Raw genomic sequence first — 18,189 nt, forward strand, 5'->3', positions numbered from 1 at the left:
GGAAAGAGGAAAAGAAAAACCAACTAGTATGAAAAGACCTGCACCTTGAGAAGAGATATTCAGTGAACAGTCAGATGAAGAGCATAAAGGATTTAGTAACAAATGAGTACAATGAGGACCCTGAAGAACAAGAAAAAATAAATAATAGTTTTCAAAACATTTTCTAAGAAAAAAAATTAGGCAAAATTAAAAACTAAAATGTTTTGGCATTTAAACAATTCAACTTTATTTAGCTCCAACTTTTACCTATTAACCAATTTATCTCATTTCCTCACCATGTCAGATGGATGAGGATGTTTCTACATATATATGCCAAAAGAAACAAGCTTGTGTATGCACCCTAAAGCAGAGTAGGACTCTACACTCAAATCATCATGTTGAAACCAACCTGAGCAATCTACGTAAGTCAAAGAGGTTGAACATTAAACGAAACCTTAACGCTCAATATCCCACAAACCGTCAACTGAGGGTGTTCCCAGCTCGGGGAGGCACGTACCTTGTGGGTTTGCATTTAGGAGCTGTAGATTGATATACTGACAGAGAAGAGTGCTAGGACTGTCAACCAGAGAGGGAGCTGATCCTGTAGTCACAAAAAGTGTTTTTCCACTAAGACTCAGTAAGTCGGTTTGGTTTTGTATTTCTAAAAATGACAAAAACAAGATATTTTTTCAGGGGTAGATAGTTCAGAGCTGAAGCCAATCATTTTTTCCTACTTAATTATTAAATTATCTTATATGTATCTTTACAGTGATGCTTTCCATTTAATTGTGTATCAAAGGACACTGACTTTTTTCAAAATAAAATCGGCTTTGATGACACGTAAATAGTAGAAAATGTTATTGCTGCAAAGTGGCATATTTGTAACTTAAAATATAGGCAAACTGTTTTTTCCCCTTTTAGCATTTTCTCTGTACAGTTGACCCTTGAACAACAGAGTTTGAAATGTGTGGCTCCACTTAGAGTGGACTTTTTTTCAATACAGTCGACTCTTTTGTATCTGCGTGTTGCATCTGAGGATCGAAAATGGTATTTTGCATTCCCAACCATCCGTAGTTGCTTGAATCTACAGAGGCAAAGGGCTGACTGTAGAGTCAAAAGTTATACCCACATTTTTGACTTGGGGGGTGGAAGAGGAGTCAGTGCCCAAACATCCACACTGTTCAAGGGTCAACTGTACATAATAGCACCTCTTAGAATTTCCTCCTGCATCAGAATCCCAAAGTGAACCATGAAAAGAGCCTTATATGAAAAAAATGATTATAGTCAGAAGACAAGTTATTTGACTCATGAACATATGTGGAAAATAGCAAGACATACAGAACACATGTAGAACTGTACTTATATAAATTAAACATTGCTTAGGGATATAAACATAGGTGAATGACCAGTAGAGACTGTGACTGGGTATGAGGCAGACCTTCAAGGAGCAAGGAACCTGCCCCATCTAGTGGTTAGACGCCCATGTTTAGCCTCGGGCTACATGGTCTCCTTTCTTGACCTATATACCTGTGGCTTCCTGAGAACCTACCAGAGGGGGAAAAAAAAAGATTTTAGGGCTCCTGCATGGATGGTTCTGCACAAAATGCTGCACCATCAAAAGTGGATGACTACAAATCTATAGACCCACTATGACTCTGGGCAGCCCTAAAGAACATTGTAGATGGGAATCCTCTTAATGGTCATAACTTCATTCAGGGCAGTTGGTTGTTCATATTGCTCAGGTGAGATAGCCAAAGGAATGGATTTACATTGATCCATGGGCAATGGCTAATGGTTTGAATGATTGGGAATGACCAGTAACTTAGAAAGAATGAATTAGAAAACTGGTGACAAGGAAGTCAGGGCAAACGTATGTGGGCAGATTGCTCCAAATAGGTAGACTGTGAATGAGGATCTTAAAAACCAGGTGGACAGTATGACTCATTTTGTGGAAGCCAGCCAGTCTTTCCCCAAACACTTCTGTCCTTGCCCAATGAATTAATGAACAAAGAGGCCACATGGGCTCAGCAACTTGTACTCTGAAGGCTGATTGTGCTAGTTGGTACAGTGTAGTGTATTCCACCTACCAACCACAGGCTTTCAATATCACATTATTGCCAGGGGGGGAAGAGGAGGGCAAGTGATGGCAGATTGGTTACTGGGCTACATCCATGATGGAAAAGGCAGTGCTTTGTTCTTACTGGACATTTGTTTTGGGTATGGGTTAGTCTCCGTTGCCTGCAGTGCTCTGTCAAACCCATCATCCATGGACTAGGGAATGTCTTATTTACCAATATCTCACATAGCATTGCTTCTGACCAAGGAACTCATTTTTTCAGCACATGAGGTGTGATAAGGTGCATGTGTTCAGGGAATTCACTGGCCATACCATGTTTCCACCATGAAGCAGCTGGCCTAGAAAAAACTTTTAAAGACTCAGTTTTAGGACCACCTGGGTGGCAACAGTTTGCTGGGCTGGAATAATGTCTTTCAAGATAGCCTTCATGCTTAAAACCAGGGATAGGCAGACTATGGCCCCAGCTGGTTGCCTGTTTATGTACACAACATTTTAATAAAACACAGCCTTACCTATTATTTTTTTTTTACATTTTAAAAAACATGTTTTCATGTCTGCTTTTGCATTTTAATGGCAGTTGTGGCTCCCAGTCTAAAATATTTACCATATTCCCTTTGAGAAAGTGTTTTGACCCCTTCTCTAAATCAGATACCCAAATATGGTGCATGATAGATGAAAGTTTGATGTGATCAGTTATAGAATTGAGACTGTAATAGTTATGACTTCTTTCTTATTTAGATAATATATTTGTGTCTATACTAACCAATACTTATTTTTTCCACTTTCCTATTATATAGCATAAAACACATTAACAGAAATTAACTTTATGTCAGTAAAGTTAAAGGACAGTAAAGGGGCAATGTGACTCAAACTAGAAATCAACATCATTCAAAGACAGGTAAGGTGACTTTTTATACAGTTTTGGGTAACAAGGTAAGCATGTTTTCAGCTGTACAAGGGATAGCTGAATGTGCGCTTTTTAATTTATGATGGTCCTATTTGGAAGTTAGATATGGTTTACAGAGCCAAGTATAGATGTCATAATCATAAGGGGTGAACTATGGTGATTTTACTGTTAACTTAGCTAAAACAGTTTCCTAGAACTTTCTGACTGTCCTGGTATGGGTTAGGGCTGAACACAGAGAAAGGTACATAGGATCTGGAAGGTAGTTTAGTTGTAGCCACTACATGTGAAAGTCACTGTGGGGCCTAGGCACCACTCAAGCTTTCACAGGGCCAGACGGGACAGCAAGCAGCTGTCCTCTGGTGCTCTTCCAACTTCTGAGCCAGGCACATGAACATCTCTCTTGCAAAGCTTCTTCTGCAGGTCCCGACCACAGGTGTTAGATGTGGCTAGACAGATATGCATTCCAGTCTGTCCTTGCTGCCCCCTACTTCTCATCCTATAGTGACTTCAGGTGGCCACCCAAGTGTTCCACTGAGTTATTGATTATAGCTCCTCTTGGTGAATCCTGGCCAGAGATTTTTCTCAGACCCTCCAACTAACTACCCTCTTCCAGACCTTTACTTCCCCTTCCCGTTTCTCCTACACCACTTTTGCTTCCCTTCTTAACAGATATGACAGCACATGGTTTTCCATGGTGGTTCTATCAATTTATAATCCAGCAGTAAATTAAAGTTCCTATTACATAATATCCCTGACAACATTTAATACTGTAAAATTTTTCTAGTTTTTGCCGATCTGGTGGCAAGTAATAGTGCCTCGCTGAGGTTTTTACTATAAAAAAAAAAGGTGTTCCTTTGTTTATTGACGACTTAGATTTTTTCTATTTAAAAGTTTCTGAAAATGAACACTCAGATTCATAAAATGAGTGTATTAGTTTCCTATAGCTGCTGTAAGAATCATAAACTAGGGGGCTTAAAACAATAGAAATTTATTGTCTTACAGTTTTGGAGGCAAGAAGTCCTAAATCAAGGTGTTAGGGCCATGCTCCCTCTGAGACCTATAGGGCAATCCTTCTTTTCTTCTTCCTAGTTTCTGGAGGTTTTTAGTAACCTTTGGTGTTTCTTTGCTTGCAGCCGCATAATTCCCATATCTGCCTGTCATCACATGGTCTTCCTGTGCTTCTCTGTGTCTTTGCATGGCTGTCTTCTTAGAAGGACACCAGTCATACTGGGTAGAGCCTGCCTTACCTCACTTCAGCTAATTACACCTGCAATGACCCTATTTCCAAAGAAGGTCACATTCAGTGGTACCAGGGGTGAGGACTGCAACGTACCTCCCCCCTTTTTTTGGTGGGGTGTGTGTCATACTTTAAGCATGACAGTGAGAGAGAATATACTTACATTTTTTCAAAATTTTATTTAGGCTTAATTTATTGAGAATCTGAATTTAGTAAGAAGCACGCACTATGTTTAATAAAGTTAACCTCACTCTGAAGCTCAGAATCCATCACATGGCTAACAGGTGAGAGGGCAGGATTGGAGCTTTCATCTCCTAGTAAGTCCAGTGTTCTTTCAGCCACATCATACAGTAAGGAGGCACACAGAGACACTACATGCAGGCACTACTGAAGAGTCTGGCCCTGACTTACAGTCAATAGGAAGGCAAAAGCTATGTAGCATAACTGATATCAAGTTAACATCTTTACCAGTCTACCTTGTATCAAAGGACATGGATATCTTTTAACTTTCCACATACCTGTTTCACCGTGGAAAACAGCCAGTTCTGTATTTTTCACACCAAAAATGCTAGTAACAACACTCTTTAGCTTTAAAAGGTCCAACCTATTATCACCTTTTGGATTTTCTAGAAGTAATACTCCACCTAAAAAGCCACAAATATAAGTAAAACTTAGGAAAAAAGTTAAATTTGAATGAAAAGTGAAAGGAAACAGGGTGTTCAAACTTAACTTTCTAAGTATTTACTATATGTGCTCTTAGTATGTGCTTTGGCAATCCTAGGTAGATTTGTTCCAGGGATGGATAGATTTGTTCTAGGAATGGAACTGCCATCAGGCAATCTTTTTCTAGATGGAAACTTTTGTCTTCATGACCCTCATTTTTCGTTTTGTGCCATTTATAAATCCCTAGGGCTCAGAGTGGTCAAAAATACTATTTAATTGAAAGATAATATCTTCAAGTAATCCTCGATATTGATTTATCCTATAACCTTAGATCTAACTACAGATATTTACTTTATTGACTTATTTAAACATTTTATTTTGAGGTAACTAAAGAATCACATGCAGTTATAATAACAGAGATACTCTGGGCCCTTTACCCAGTTTACCCCAATTAACATCTTGTAAAATTGTAGTACAATATCACAACCAGGGTACCAATACAGTTAAAACACAGAACAGTTCGATCACAAGAATCTCGTGTTGTCCTTTAAAATCTACATCTAATTCCATCCTGCCCCTACTCCCTAGTTAACCACTAGCAAACAACATATTCTCTATTTCTATAATTTTATCATTTCAAGAATGTTACATAAATGGGAATCATACAGCATGCACCCATTTGTGATGTACTTTTTCCATTCTAAAGATTTATCCAGGTTGTTATGTTAATCCCTGGTTTGTTACTTCTTATTGCTGAGTCATGTTCCATGGTGTAAATGAACCATAGTTTTTTCAACCAGCATCTGTGAAGACCATCTGGTTGTTTCTAGTTTTTGGCTATTATGAATGCAGCTATTATAAACGTTAGGTAGAGTTTTTTTGGTGAACATAAACTTTCATCGCTCTGTACTAAATACCCAGGAGTGCAACTGCTGGATCACTGTGAAACATGTTTATTTTTTAAAGAAACTGTTAAGCTGTCCCATTTTACATTTCTAACAGCAATATATGAGATCTAGTTTCTCTACATTCTTACCAGCATTTGGTATTGTTACTATTTTTTATTTTAGCCATTTTGATAGGTGTGTAGTGATATCTCATCGTAATTAATGTGTATCTCCCTAATGAGAGATATTGTTGCATATTTTCATGTGCTTATATGTCACCTGTTTATTCTCCTTGGTAAATGTCTATTCATGTCTTTTCTCATTTTCTAACTGGATTTTTTTAACTGTTGAGTTTCTAGAGTTCTTTATATATTCTGGATACTTTCTTTGTTGGATATGTGATTTGCAAAGATCTTCCTGTCTGTATCTTGTTTTTTCATCCTTTACAAAGTATCATTTGTAAAGTGGGATTTTTAATTTTGGTAAAGTTCAGTTTATGAATTTTTTCTTTTATGTATTGGGCTTTTGGTGTCAAGGTTTAAAAACTCTTCGATTAGTCCTAAATCCTGAAGATTTTCTCTTATTCTTTCTAAATGTTTTATAGTTTAATATTTTGCATTTAAGTCTGTGATCCATTTTGAGTTAATTTTTGTATAAGGTATAAGACTTAGGTCAAGGACTTTTTTTTTTTTTGCTTATGGATATCTAATTGCTCTAGCACCATATAATGAAAAGACTCCTCAGGTGAACTGCTTTTGCTTCTTTCTTAAAAAGCATTTGGTCACATTTTGTGGGTCTATTTCTGTGTTATCCGCGACACTGATCTATGTGTCTATACTACACTCACGCCACACAGTCTTCATATGTCTTAAAATTGGGTAGAGTGTCTCCCACTATATTCTTATTTTTCAAAATTGTTTGAGCTATTTTATTTCATTTCTCTTTCTAGGTAAATTTTAAAATAATTTTGTCTATATTTACAAAAAATACTGCTGCGATTTGACAGGAATTGAGTTAAACCTGTATTATTAATTTGAGAAGAACTGACATATTTACTGTATTGAATCTTTTAACATGCAGTATTTCTCCATTTATTTAGATCTTTGATTTTTTTATCAGTATTTTATAGTTTTTGGCATTAAAGTCCTGTTATATGTTTTCTTAGATTTATACCTATGTGTCTTTTATTTGAGCTACTGTTAATGGTATTGCATTTAAGATTTCATTTCCCATGTGCTCATTGCTAGTATACAAAAATTAAATTTATATTTGTATGTTTATTTTATAAAATGTTAATTTGATAAAAGTTTTTTCTTTTTATAAGCAATATGATTTTATTCAATTACTTTGGAAACAACCCCCCCCCCCCCCAATTAATGTTTAAACAAAAGGCTTACAAAACTGGCCAAAAAAACATTCAAATAATAAATTTAAAGATCATTTGTAGTTTTCTCCTCGTAACATGAGTGCTTTCAGCCAGATGATAAATTACAAACCATATAAAATCATGTTAAGATTAATCTGTAGTTGCATTTGTAACTTCCTAGGAAAATAATCTTGTCGGGAGCTCTTCTTCCCAGTTGTTCGGTCAGCTGGCCCAAAAAGTGGCAGTACTGGAGTCAGCAGATGGGGGAATCTAGGCCTAATTTGTCTTGTCACTGCTCATTCTGCTGGCCCTGGAACTGAAGCTGACATAGAACTCTGGCCTTGCTGACATCACTGATGTACATCTACTGACGCCCCCCGCCCCTGCCAAATGACTCACTGCCTCCACTATGACCATGCTGTGTGGCTCTAGGTGTGCTGTGTAATTTCCAGGTTTTGTAAGTAATCAACATGTACCTTTTCAAAGTTTCCTGATGGTTATAGCTGAAAAGTGTCTTGCAATCATATTAAGAAACAAAAGGGCTGGTCCACTAACAACACCGGTTATTGACAGACTGAGACCAGTACAAAACAGTCTTCTCATGTTGGTTTTTATATATAATGTGCAGGGGGTTTAGCTCTACTTTGTGGAAGGAATAGGGAAAAGTACGTCTATTCCATCTTCCTAGAAGCGTAAGTCCAATAATTTACTCTTGTGGATCCACTCTGATGACAAAATGTTATCCGAATTTATCAATTTTGTTATAATAGTCTTAAAGATAGTGATAGGTTTAACTAAAAAATTAAATACAAATCATGGAATTCATATACTCTTACCTTGCTCAATGCCATCTGTACAGATGTTAATATTGACATATGCACAAGCAGGGCCAGGCTTGGATGATCCTCTGGTGAGTGTAATTTCCAGGTCAGACCCCTTTAACTGAGCACATGGGAATGTGTGATTGAGTAATTGCAGTATCTGACCACAGTGTCACCAGCTAACACAGCAACTACTCCTTCTAAGAACAAGAGCTCTCTATATAATTTTGAGAGCATATTCAATCTCATCACTGAAACAGTCAAGAGCTATAACTTTTTCTCATTTTTTTTCTTTTTACCTTGTACTTTTAAAAATGTGCAAAACAGAAAATGAAACCATCTTGTAAATTGCCCTACTGAAAAGACAGTCACTTTCAGCTCCTGCTTGTCTATCTTTTTTGTCTCATATAAAGCAGGAACAAGATAAGGAGCAAAGGACTGAATAAATAACTGACATAGAATTTCTTCCTCTGTTATAAATGACTAACTCCTGGCCATGTCTTGGTATCAGACTTCCACAGTTACATCTAAAGTGTACCAAGAAAAATGAAATTTTAATTTTATGTATACTTACTACCGTAAAAGTTAACTGCTTTTCAAGTCAACTGCTGTTTACTTACACAATAATTCCCAGAAAACACAATATTGACTTTTCTAGTTTTAGATACAACAGGCCCGTACAGTCATCTCACCTCCTGGCAATTCTTATGTACTTCCTGGCTACTTTCCCCAAGAGAACTGCCCTGAGAACAGCCTTACCTTCCCTCCTTCTCTTCTATTCTGGACATTATCTCTCTGACCCTACTGACTACTGTCCAGAGCAACACTCAGGACTGAGTAGTATACCAACTGCAACTGAGGGGATAGAATATCAAAATGTGACTATATGAACTTAATATAAAATCTAATACTAAATTTCTTAATAGTTCAAGAGAACTCAGAACTCACCTGCGTTTTTTCTTGAATAAGGACTTTATCTGATGTAGGAACTGGATATGGTTTCAAGGGAGCCTTTATGGTGGCAAATATGAACTCCCTGTGGCTTTCAATAATGGTATTCAGATACTTTCCTTCAGACCTTGCTGTGTAATAAACTGTTATTTCATCAGTTGGAATGAGATTGCACTGAAAGCACATACAGAAAATTTAAAAAAGGAAGTACTTTGTTAATTAAAATGTAAGGTGCTGTTGAACAAGGGCTGACAATCCCATGCGGAATCATTATGGAAAGGTACAGTCTCTTGCCCAGTCTTCCTCTGAAACAAAGGAGTGACACAGCAAGGACCCACTCACAAAGCTCTGAACTGAGACTGAGCTCACAAACAGCCTGTTTTTCTGCTAGAAATGGCCTCCTTAAACACCTGGCCTAAGGAGGAGGGCTGGTGGGAGCCCTCTTTGGGGTAGGAACTCCCTGGCTCTCTCACCTGGTGGGGGCAAGGAATGGGCTCCGTGCGCCTGCTCTGGCTCCCAGATCCTGAATAAGGAAGAACCACCCACCCTGTCCAGATCCAACGATCTCTCCCCTGAACTAGAAGCCCTTCCACACTGACTTGGCTGTGTATCTACCCTTTAGATACCCACTGTCATCTCTGATGACCTATTGCACCAGTTAGGACGGCTATTGATCTAGAAAATGATTTTGTGGAAGCCCCAATGAACTAAAAAGGAAGACAAGGGGTACAGATTGGCTGAAAGCTCCTAGTCAGTGAAACACAAGAGCCACATCCAGCTTAGTAGTGAACAGCAGGGAGGGGAAGAGGCTCAACTTTCCCTGAGTACAATCTGACTAGACTATAGATTGGTGACTAATTATCATTAATCGATTACCATGGTTTATATTACCTACTTCTCTCATCCTCCCCAACAACGCAAACAAAAAACAAACAAAACTCCAAAACAATAGCTTATTCTTAACCTGACAAACCTTTTTGCGAAGTTTCTGGATACGATTGATGACTTCCCGAGCCATTCCTTCATCCACCATTGACTGGTCAGGGGTGATGTCTAAGAGAACCAAAGCCTGTAGGGATGAACAGAGCATACCATGACAATCAAATAAGGAAAAATGGTTCTTTCGAACTCAGCAAAATGCTATTTAAAACTAAAGTCTGAAAAGTATAATATGCAGTGTTATTTATTTACAAAACTGAGCAGAAAACATAGTTAATCTAGTTTCTCTTTAGTTTGGGTCCATGTTTGTAACCAGTGTTTCCTTCATGTCGGAGAGAAGTACAGCTTTCCCTTTTTCTTCTGCAGGGTGCTGCTCACAGATCCCCTGAGAATGGCTTTTGTTAATCTTTCATGTAACTGCTTTTTGTCTATCTAATAAATAATGTCAACTATTCTAATAAGATTATTAGTCATGAAGCCCTTACAACAGAAGGTAGAACTGGAAATGGATGATGAATCAGGGCAGGGCCACCACGGCTCACAATACATAAACCATGTCAAAAAACTCAGAAGCATCGCCAGATGATACTTCCTTAAGTGTAGACCACTTTTTTAGGCCCTCCCTTATACTGGCTATAATCAGGAGGGACTGCACCCTCTTAATGCTTACAAACCTCCTCCCTGTACCTACTTCCTTCTTTTCTTCTTCCCTCCCTTCCTTCCTTCCCTCCTTCCTATCTTCCTTACCTTTGGCTCCTTGCCAGTCTGCACATATAGAGTTCTGTCAACATTTAGTGTAAGCCCCTGTGCAAAGGCCTGAAGAGGTAGGCCTCTTCACATGAGGTACTTCCCCACTTCCTCTTGTATATGGCATGTCAGGCACAGAGGGAGCCCCCCACTCCCACACTGGGGGTCTTACATGTCTGCCCGGAGAAGTTTAGTCAAGAGTAAAAAGAGATGCACTGACCCATCACAATAAACCATGCTGATCCCAGAATTCAAAACTGTCTGTATATCCTCCTCAAGGAGCGTTCCCTAACCATCTCCACCTCTACCACAGACTTCAGATAGGAGCTCTTCTCTGTACTTATTTCTATCAGATAACTATCAGGCAGAATAATAATTGGCTTACGTTCCTGTCTCCATGACTGACTTATTCCTTGAAAGGTGGGATTACATCTTATTCATTTTCATATGACCCAAAACTTAGGACAATTACTTGCATGTAGAAGTCACAAAATGTCTATTTATACATGGTTCAAGAAATGCATATGGTACTCGCTTCGGCAGCACATATACTAAAATTGGAACAATACAGAGAAGATTAGCATGGCCCAAGCAAGGATGATACACAAATTTGCAAAGCGTTCCATACTTTTGGTCACAGGGATGGGGAGCACAGCAGAGGGAATGCAGTCAGCATTAATATGATGGCTAGGTGGAGTGCCAGAGGAGGGAGGGAGCAATTGGGGAGATTGTTTTATGAACTATATAGACGTCTAACCAATGTACTGTATACTTGAAACTAATTTAAATAAATTTTTTAAAAAAGAAATGCATATGTAAAGAGCATGTAATAGAGGAGTTTAATAAGCTAATCCCAAATGAATAACTGGTTTATTTTACCCTGAGACAAGCTGTCAACATTGTTGGAAAAGGCATAGGTAAATACTTTCTCCCCTATGTTCTTATCTTTCGGTAAAGAAATGTTCTAGGCAACAGAAAAATACCTGAGCATCCGAGTGTGCTTCAAATTGTGCCGTCCCACCTGTTGCCTGGTCAAAGGTGTACATGAGGCGAATGTCTTCTTCATGCAATTCATGGCCTCCCACAACAATGGTCCCTATTGGAGAAGCATCTGCTGTTACTCAATCAGACCCTCCTCAAGCCACCCTGCTACAAGTATTAAGCGACAGTGGCTTCAGGATATCATGTTCTTCTGACTCATGTCATTGTTGCCACCAAGGATGTTACAAACCTTTAGATTGAACCATGTTGCCTTGAGGCCAGTTAAATCACCACTAATGTTTACTGTTGTATAAACTCCCAGGTCCAAAGACACATGCCAGGAGGCCACAAACCCCTGCCATAAATACAGAGCACCATGATGCCTGTATAGTCAAACAGAACTTAGGCCTACTACTTACTAACTGTAGGGCCCTGGTGTTCTGCTATCTGCTGAGCAGGGTGCAGTGAGGTGGGTGAAATGAGATGAACAGTGTCAAGTTCTATGTCGTGCCTGTCTACAGCAGGGTGTACAAACACCTGGGAATGGCAATTCTCATCTTTAGGAAGCCTGCTGAGATCACCTACACTGATGTTCTTGGTCTTTGAGCATCAGGCTGCCTTTCTCATTTCATGTTATTGTGTTCTGAAAACTATTCTGCTTTACATCAGTGCAGAACAGTCTATTCAGAAACCACTGTTTAAAAACAGCAGTTTTTTGGTTCCAATAAGGTTTAATTCAGGAATTTTTGATATTTTGGCTATTTGGTGATACGATTTAGATTTACAACTTGAAGGTTGGTCAAAGATTTGATTAAAGATTTTATTAATTTAATATATCAAGTTAAATTAGTTGTGACTCAACTTTTAGTTGCTAACTTCTTATGTTTTATAAATTTTATCTAACAGTTTGGGGAAAATTGAGGATATTTCCCTTAATTTCCATAACCACTCATCTGATTTGGGTCTTTAAATCTCTCCTCATGTCACCTCTGTGCTTATGATTTTCAACTTCAGAGGGAGCCCTAACAATCAAACACTTTGTACCCTAGGACAGCCGCAGGATGTCAAGCAACCATAATAAGATCAAGCATGATTCTAATCATGGCAGAGCTGAGAACTCTTGGGTCCATGGAAAGGCTCTCTAAAAGAGAGAAGAGAGAGCTGAGACCCCTTTCCTAAACTCCTCATATTATCCTATACATTTCCTTCAGAGCACTTATCAAAACTGTATTTCCATAAACCTTCAGTGTGTGCCAGTATCATGAGGGTAATGACAACGTCTGTCTTATTCAACTCTATGTTCTCAGTGATAGCCAAAAATAAAAGCTTAAAAAAAGAATTTGCTGAATGAACAAATCCAGTCTTGCCCAATTAAGAGACCAAAATATAAATTCCAGATATTTTAAAGAAACTGTAATAAGCTCTGACCCAGTTCTCCATAAAAAAGCTCCAAACCTCAATGCTAAATCCCCTTCTCTAAAAATACATTAAAAAAAAAAAAAAAAATCTCCAGTCTTCATTCTGCCACCTCCAAAAGTCATCATCTTTTTTCTCACTAGCAACATGTGATAACAGGGATACTCTCTACCACTGGTTGGTAATAAAACCCTAGAGAGTTCTGCTCTCTCTTCACTAGGGTAGATTTTCTAGACCCACATTAGCTTTTGTAGAATTCAAATTCTGATTCAGTAATTTATATCTAGAAACCTAGCCAAAAGGAATCAATTCCATAAAATATGTACATGTAAAAATATTCACTGAAATATTATTTATAATATTAAAAGAATGCAAACAACAATAAAAGACTGGTTAAAAACATCAGGTATCCAAATGAAGGCAAATTATGCAGTTATTGAAATAGCATTTAAAAATTATTAACACATAGAAATGTTTATAATGTAAATTAAAAATCCAAATAAAAACATATAATGTAAGTGAAAAACATGAAATTTAAAATTACAGCGTGATCTCTAACTAGAAAGAAATGAATCAGATTTTAAGAGTGCCCCAGCACCTAACATATTAAACAGCAGAGAGTATCCTCAATCTGTATTAAATGGATGGGTAATGGGTAGGGGTCATTTTAACTGTCTTATTTTTTTCTTAATTATCAAAATCATTCATAATGAACATTTTTGTGATTAGAAAAGTTTTTATTTAAGAAAAGGCTAAGACAGTGTAAATGTCTAAGTATGAGCCTAAACATGAGATTCTCATCAGGCTGAGGCCAAGTAGTGTCCCTGTTGGAGAAGATACACACCACTCTTCTGAAACTGCTCCAGCTCCTCACTGCTCAGCTGCTTGATGGATGTCATCACTGCCTTGAAGGCTCCCTTCAGACGCTTCCCCAGGACCATGTGATCTGGTTCTGCCCTTAGGCGAATACCATACTTGTTTTTGTCTGTAGACAGCGTAACTTTTCGAACATTCAATTCCTATGTTGGTGAACAAGATGAAACAAAAATGAAGGAAATGAAAGCATATGTCCACAAAATTGCACACAAACATTCATAGCAACATTATTCACAATAACCAAAAATGCAATAACCGAAATGTCTATCAACTGTGAATAGATAAAAAATGTGATCCATCCATACAATAGACTATTATTTAGCAATACAAAGGAATGAAGCATTGATTTCATGCAATAACATGAATGACCCTTAGTGCTAAGTGAAAGTCAGACACGAAAGACCACATATTGTAGGATTCTATTTATATGAAATGTCCAGAGTAGGTACACTCTAGACAGAAAACAGATTCATGGTTGCCAAGGATGGTGGGATCTTGAGGGGAAAATGGTGTATGAAGAATAATGGATACTGAGTTTCTTTATGAGGTGATGAAAATGTTGTAAAATTGTGGGGTTTGGTTGCACAACTCTGTAAATAATACTAAATACCACTGAATCATATCATATGAAAAACCTTTCTTGACCAGATTAGTCAAGACAGTTGAGCAGACCTCAATTCAACTAAAGATGAGGCTGCCTGGTCCCACGTGGGCTGAGTGAGACAGAGACTAAGGCAGCTGCAGATGTTTCTCTTAAAGGGACTGTAACTGGACTTCTGTGGTATCAAATTTGCTTGCCCTGAGCTTCAACGCTGGGGTGGCTGCTGGAGGGGCAAATGGGAGGGACACTTAGGGATAGGGTTTCAGGGAGAGGGCTGGAGGGGTGGCTAACTTCCGGGTATAACTGCTGGCGGTATTCATTGATTCTCGGTTGAGCTCTCCCCTCTCCCAGCATGTGGATGCAGGTGCCACCATAGGTGAGACATCATTTCACCTATGGACAACAAAGGTGGCTCCACCCGGAGGATTCCCTGAAACTCCGCCCCCTCCCAACTTGTGGCCCTATCCAAGCCACATCCAGAGGTGTCCTCGGCATGACCTGTCCCCCTTGCTGAGCAGCTCCAAGCCCCACACTGGTGGGTGGCAGTGAGCCTCGGTTTCTGGCGTGGCCTCTTGAGGCAACTATAAGCACCACATGGGTAGCAGCCATCAGTGGATTTCTTGCTGACTCTTAGCAGGTGGCCCTGGAGGGGAACAGGCTGGGGTGAAACTTGGCCAGCAGGGGAACCCCTCTCAGGACCATGCCAGTAGGCCCCACAAAGCTACATTACTAAGACTGGGAGATTTAGGAGCTTTACATAGTACATAGAAACAGACACAAAAAGGCAGCTAAAATGGGGAGACAAAGAAGCATGTCTCACTTGAAAGAACAGAACAGAGCCCCAGAAAAAGATCTAAACAAAGTAGAATCAAGAGACGCAGAGCTCAAAACACTGGTTATAAAGATGTTCAATAAACTTAGGGGAAAAGTAGATGAACTCAGTGAGAACTCTGATAAAAAAACATAAAAATGGAGATGGAAATTATAATAGGGAACTAATCAGAACTGAAGAATGCCGTATATGAGATGAAGAGCACATTAGAGGGAATCAACAGAGTGGATGAAGAGGAGGATTGAATCACCGATATAGAGGATGGGGTAGCGGAGGACGCCCAACAAGAACAGCAACAAGAAAAAATAACCCAAAAAATGAAGATAATTTAAGACTGTGGGACAACATTAAGTGTAACAACATTCGAATCACAGGGGTACCAGAAGGAGAAGAAAGAGAGAGAGAAAGAGGTTGAAACCTGTTTGAAGAAATTAAGATGGAAAACTTCCCTAACTTGAAGTAAGTAACATATGACCCTAGGAAGCTCAGAGAGTCCCAAAAAAGATGAACCCAAACAGGCCCACACCAAGACACATCATCATTAAAATGCCAAAGGTTAAATACAGAGAGAATCTTAAAAGCAACAAGAGAAAAGCAGTTAATTACCTGCAAGGGAGCACCCATAAGACTGGTGGCTGATTTCTCAAAAGAAACTGCAGGACAGAAGGGCTGGGCACAAAATATTCAAAGTGATGAAAAGCTAGGACCTACAACCAAGAATCCTTTATCCAGCAAAGCTATCATTCAGTTGAAGGACAAATGCTAGACTGTTAGCCAAATCAATTTATACTCGGAGTCTGAAATTATGCTGGAATGATAAATTAAGTGAAAATGGCAGCATTCAAGTGAAAACCACAAAACCCACCAATAAAGTCCCCCTTCTTCTGTTGCTTGATATTAGAAAACTACCGTATCAAAAATTTTCATAAAATTCAAGCCAGGGTAAATGTCAAAAAATCATTATAGTTATACTTTAGCCCATCAGGAAAATGAGAATATTTTGATCAAAACACAGAGAAACCCATCCATTTATATTAGAATTATGAATTATAGGGTCTATACTCTCTGGAAGGATTAGGATATTCTTCCTGCATCTATATCAGATATTTTGATTATTTGGGGAATATAAATGAAGCCAGTATATTACAGTGGCAAGAACACACGATTTGTAGTCATAGTGACTTGGGTTTGGTTTTTCTTGGTCACTTACCAAATGTGAACTCCTGGAAAATCTAACATTTCCAAGCCTTGGTTCCCTCATCTGTAAAATGGGTATAATAGTACTTTCCTCTTGAGATTACTGTGCAAGTTAAGATAGATGATACAATAGGAAAGGATTACCCTAATTAATCTTTTCTAAGATGTATTTACTTATATTATATTTTATATTTTAATACTCCAAAATCAACATGTTTCTTGCAAATGCTGTTAGGCTAGACAGCAGTTGTGATGTTGTTATCAATGCCTGTACAAGCTCATCAAAGCTTGGAGAATGGGTGTCATTGGCTTGGTAGAAAATCTCAGATAATAGTGGAGTATTCCTCTTAAGAAATGCTTCATTACCAATGTTCTTGATGGCTCAAAGGACAATATTGTGTGGAAAAACACAGACATTCATGATTCTGAGTCAAAAAGAAATCCAGATGAGCCGGACCCGGAATGTGAAGAAATTTTAGACTAATTAATTTTGCTTATAATTTCCTTTTATGTACGTAAAAGAATGACATATAAAAATCTAAGCCTAAAGGATAAAAAATGGGCAAGAGAGCTGAATAGTTATTTCTCCAAAGAGGACATACAGATGGCCAATAGACATATGAAACGTCACTAATCATCAGAGAAATGAAAAAATTAATTAATACCCCAGTGAGAGATCACCTCACATCTGTCAGATTTGTATCATCAATAAATAAAACAACAACAGGTGTTGGCGAGGATGTGGAGAAAGGAGAATCCTTGTATATGTTGGTGGGAGTGCAAATTGGTATAACCTTTATGGACAATGGTTTGGAGGTTTCTCAAAAAACCAAAAACAGAACTACCTTTTGACCCAGCAATTGCACTTCTGGGTATTTATCCAAAGAAAATCAAAACACTAATTTGTAAAAAATGTATGCACCCCTATGTCCACTGTAGCACTATTCACAATAGCCAAGATATGGAAGCAATCTAAGTGCCCATAAGTAGATGACTTGATAAAGAAGTTATAGTACATATATACAATGGAATATTACTCAGCCATAAAAAAAAAAAAGAAAGGAAAAGAAATTTTGCCATTTGCAACAACATGGATGGACCTAGAGGGTATTATGCTGAGTGAATTGTGTTAGACAGAGAAAAATAACTACCATATAATTTCACTTATATGAGGAATCTTAGAACAACAGAAATAAACAAACTAAATGAAAACAGGCTCACAGATAGAGAACAAATTGGTGATTGCCAGAGGGGAGAGGGGTTGAGGGACTGGATGAAGAAGGTGAAGGGATGAAGAAGTACAAATTAGTAGTTGTAAAATAGTCATGGGGATGGGGAATATAGCATAGGAAATATGTCGATATTACTGTAATGGCTGTGTGTAGTGCCAGATGGGTACTAGAGTAATCAGGGGGAATCACTTCATACAATGAAATACATGTCTAACCTTTGTACTGTATACTGGAAACTAATTTAAAAAAAAAAAGACAACTCTAGAATTTGAAATATAACTTCATCTCTCAGGGGTAATCTTTGCTCAAGCAATTTCAGAGCACCACAAGGTTAACTAAGCAGAAAAATCAGTTAAATGGAGACATTTCATGCCTCTATCCTGCTAGTTAAATTAAGGATTACCAATGCAGCAGGAAATGATGCCAGCACAGAAATCACTGAACTTTAGATTGAAGCAAATTGCAGGGAAATGTCTAGTT

The 18,189-nt window shown here is 38.3% G+C and overlaps 1 protein-coding gene and 1 non-coding gene across 2 annotated transcripts in view; one reads left to right on the forward strand and one right to left on the reverse strand.

Moving 5' to 3' along the window:
• Window positions 1-18,189, reverse strand: part of IARS (isoleucyl-tRNA synthetase) — an 87,804-nt gene that overhangs the window by 5,542 nt on the left and 64,073 nt on the right. Inside the window, exons 25-31 of the mRNA XM_025040467.1 lie at window positions 13,816-13,990; window positions 11,558-11,670; window positions 9,862-9,957; window positions 8,886-9,062; window positions 7,953-8,058; window positions 4,719-4,844; window positions 497-640 (exon numbers count right to left, since the gene is read on the reverse strand). Of these exons, the coding sequence (XP_024896235.1) occupies window positions 497-640; window positions 4,719-4,844; window positions 7,953-8,058; window positions 8,886-9,062; window positions 9,862-9,957; window positions 11,558-11,670; window positions 13,816-13,990 (937 nt within the window). The remainder of the gene's footprint in view (window positions 1-496; window positions 641-4,718; window positions 4,845-7,952; window positions 8,059-8,885; window positions 9,063-9,861; window positions 9,958-11,557; window positions 11,671-13,815; window positions 13,991-18,189) is intronic.
• On the forward strand, window positions 11,102-11,206 carry LOC112471813. The gene has a single exon (XR_003043419.1). It is a non-coding gene; the product is annotated as a U6 spliceosomal RNA (small nuclear RNA).

This window comes from Pteropus alecto, unplaced genomic scaffold (assembly GCF_000325575.1).
Source record: "Pteropus alecto unplaced genomic scaffold, ASM32557v1 scaffold129, whole genome shotgun sequence".
In the NCBI taxonomy this organism is placed as follows: Eukaryota; Metazoa; Chordata; class Mammalia; order Chiroptera; family Pteropodidae; genus Pteropus; species Pteropus alecto.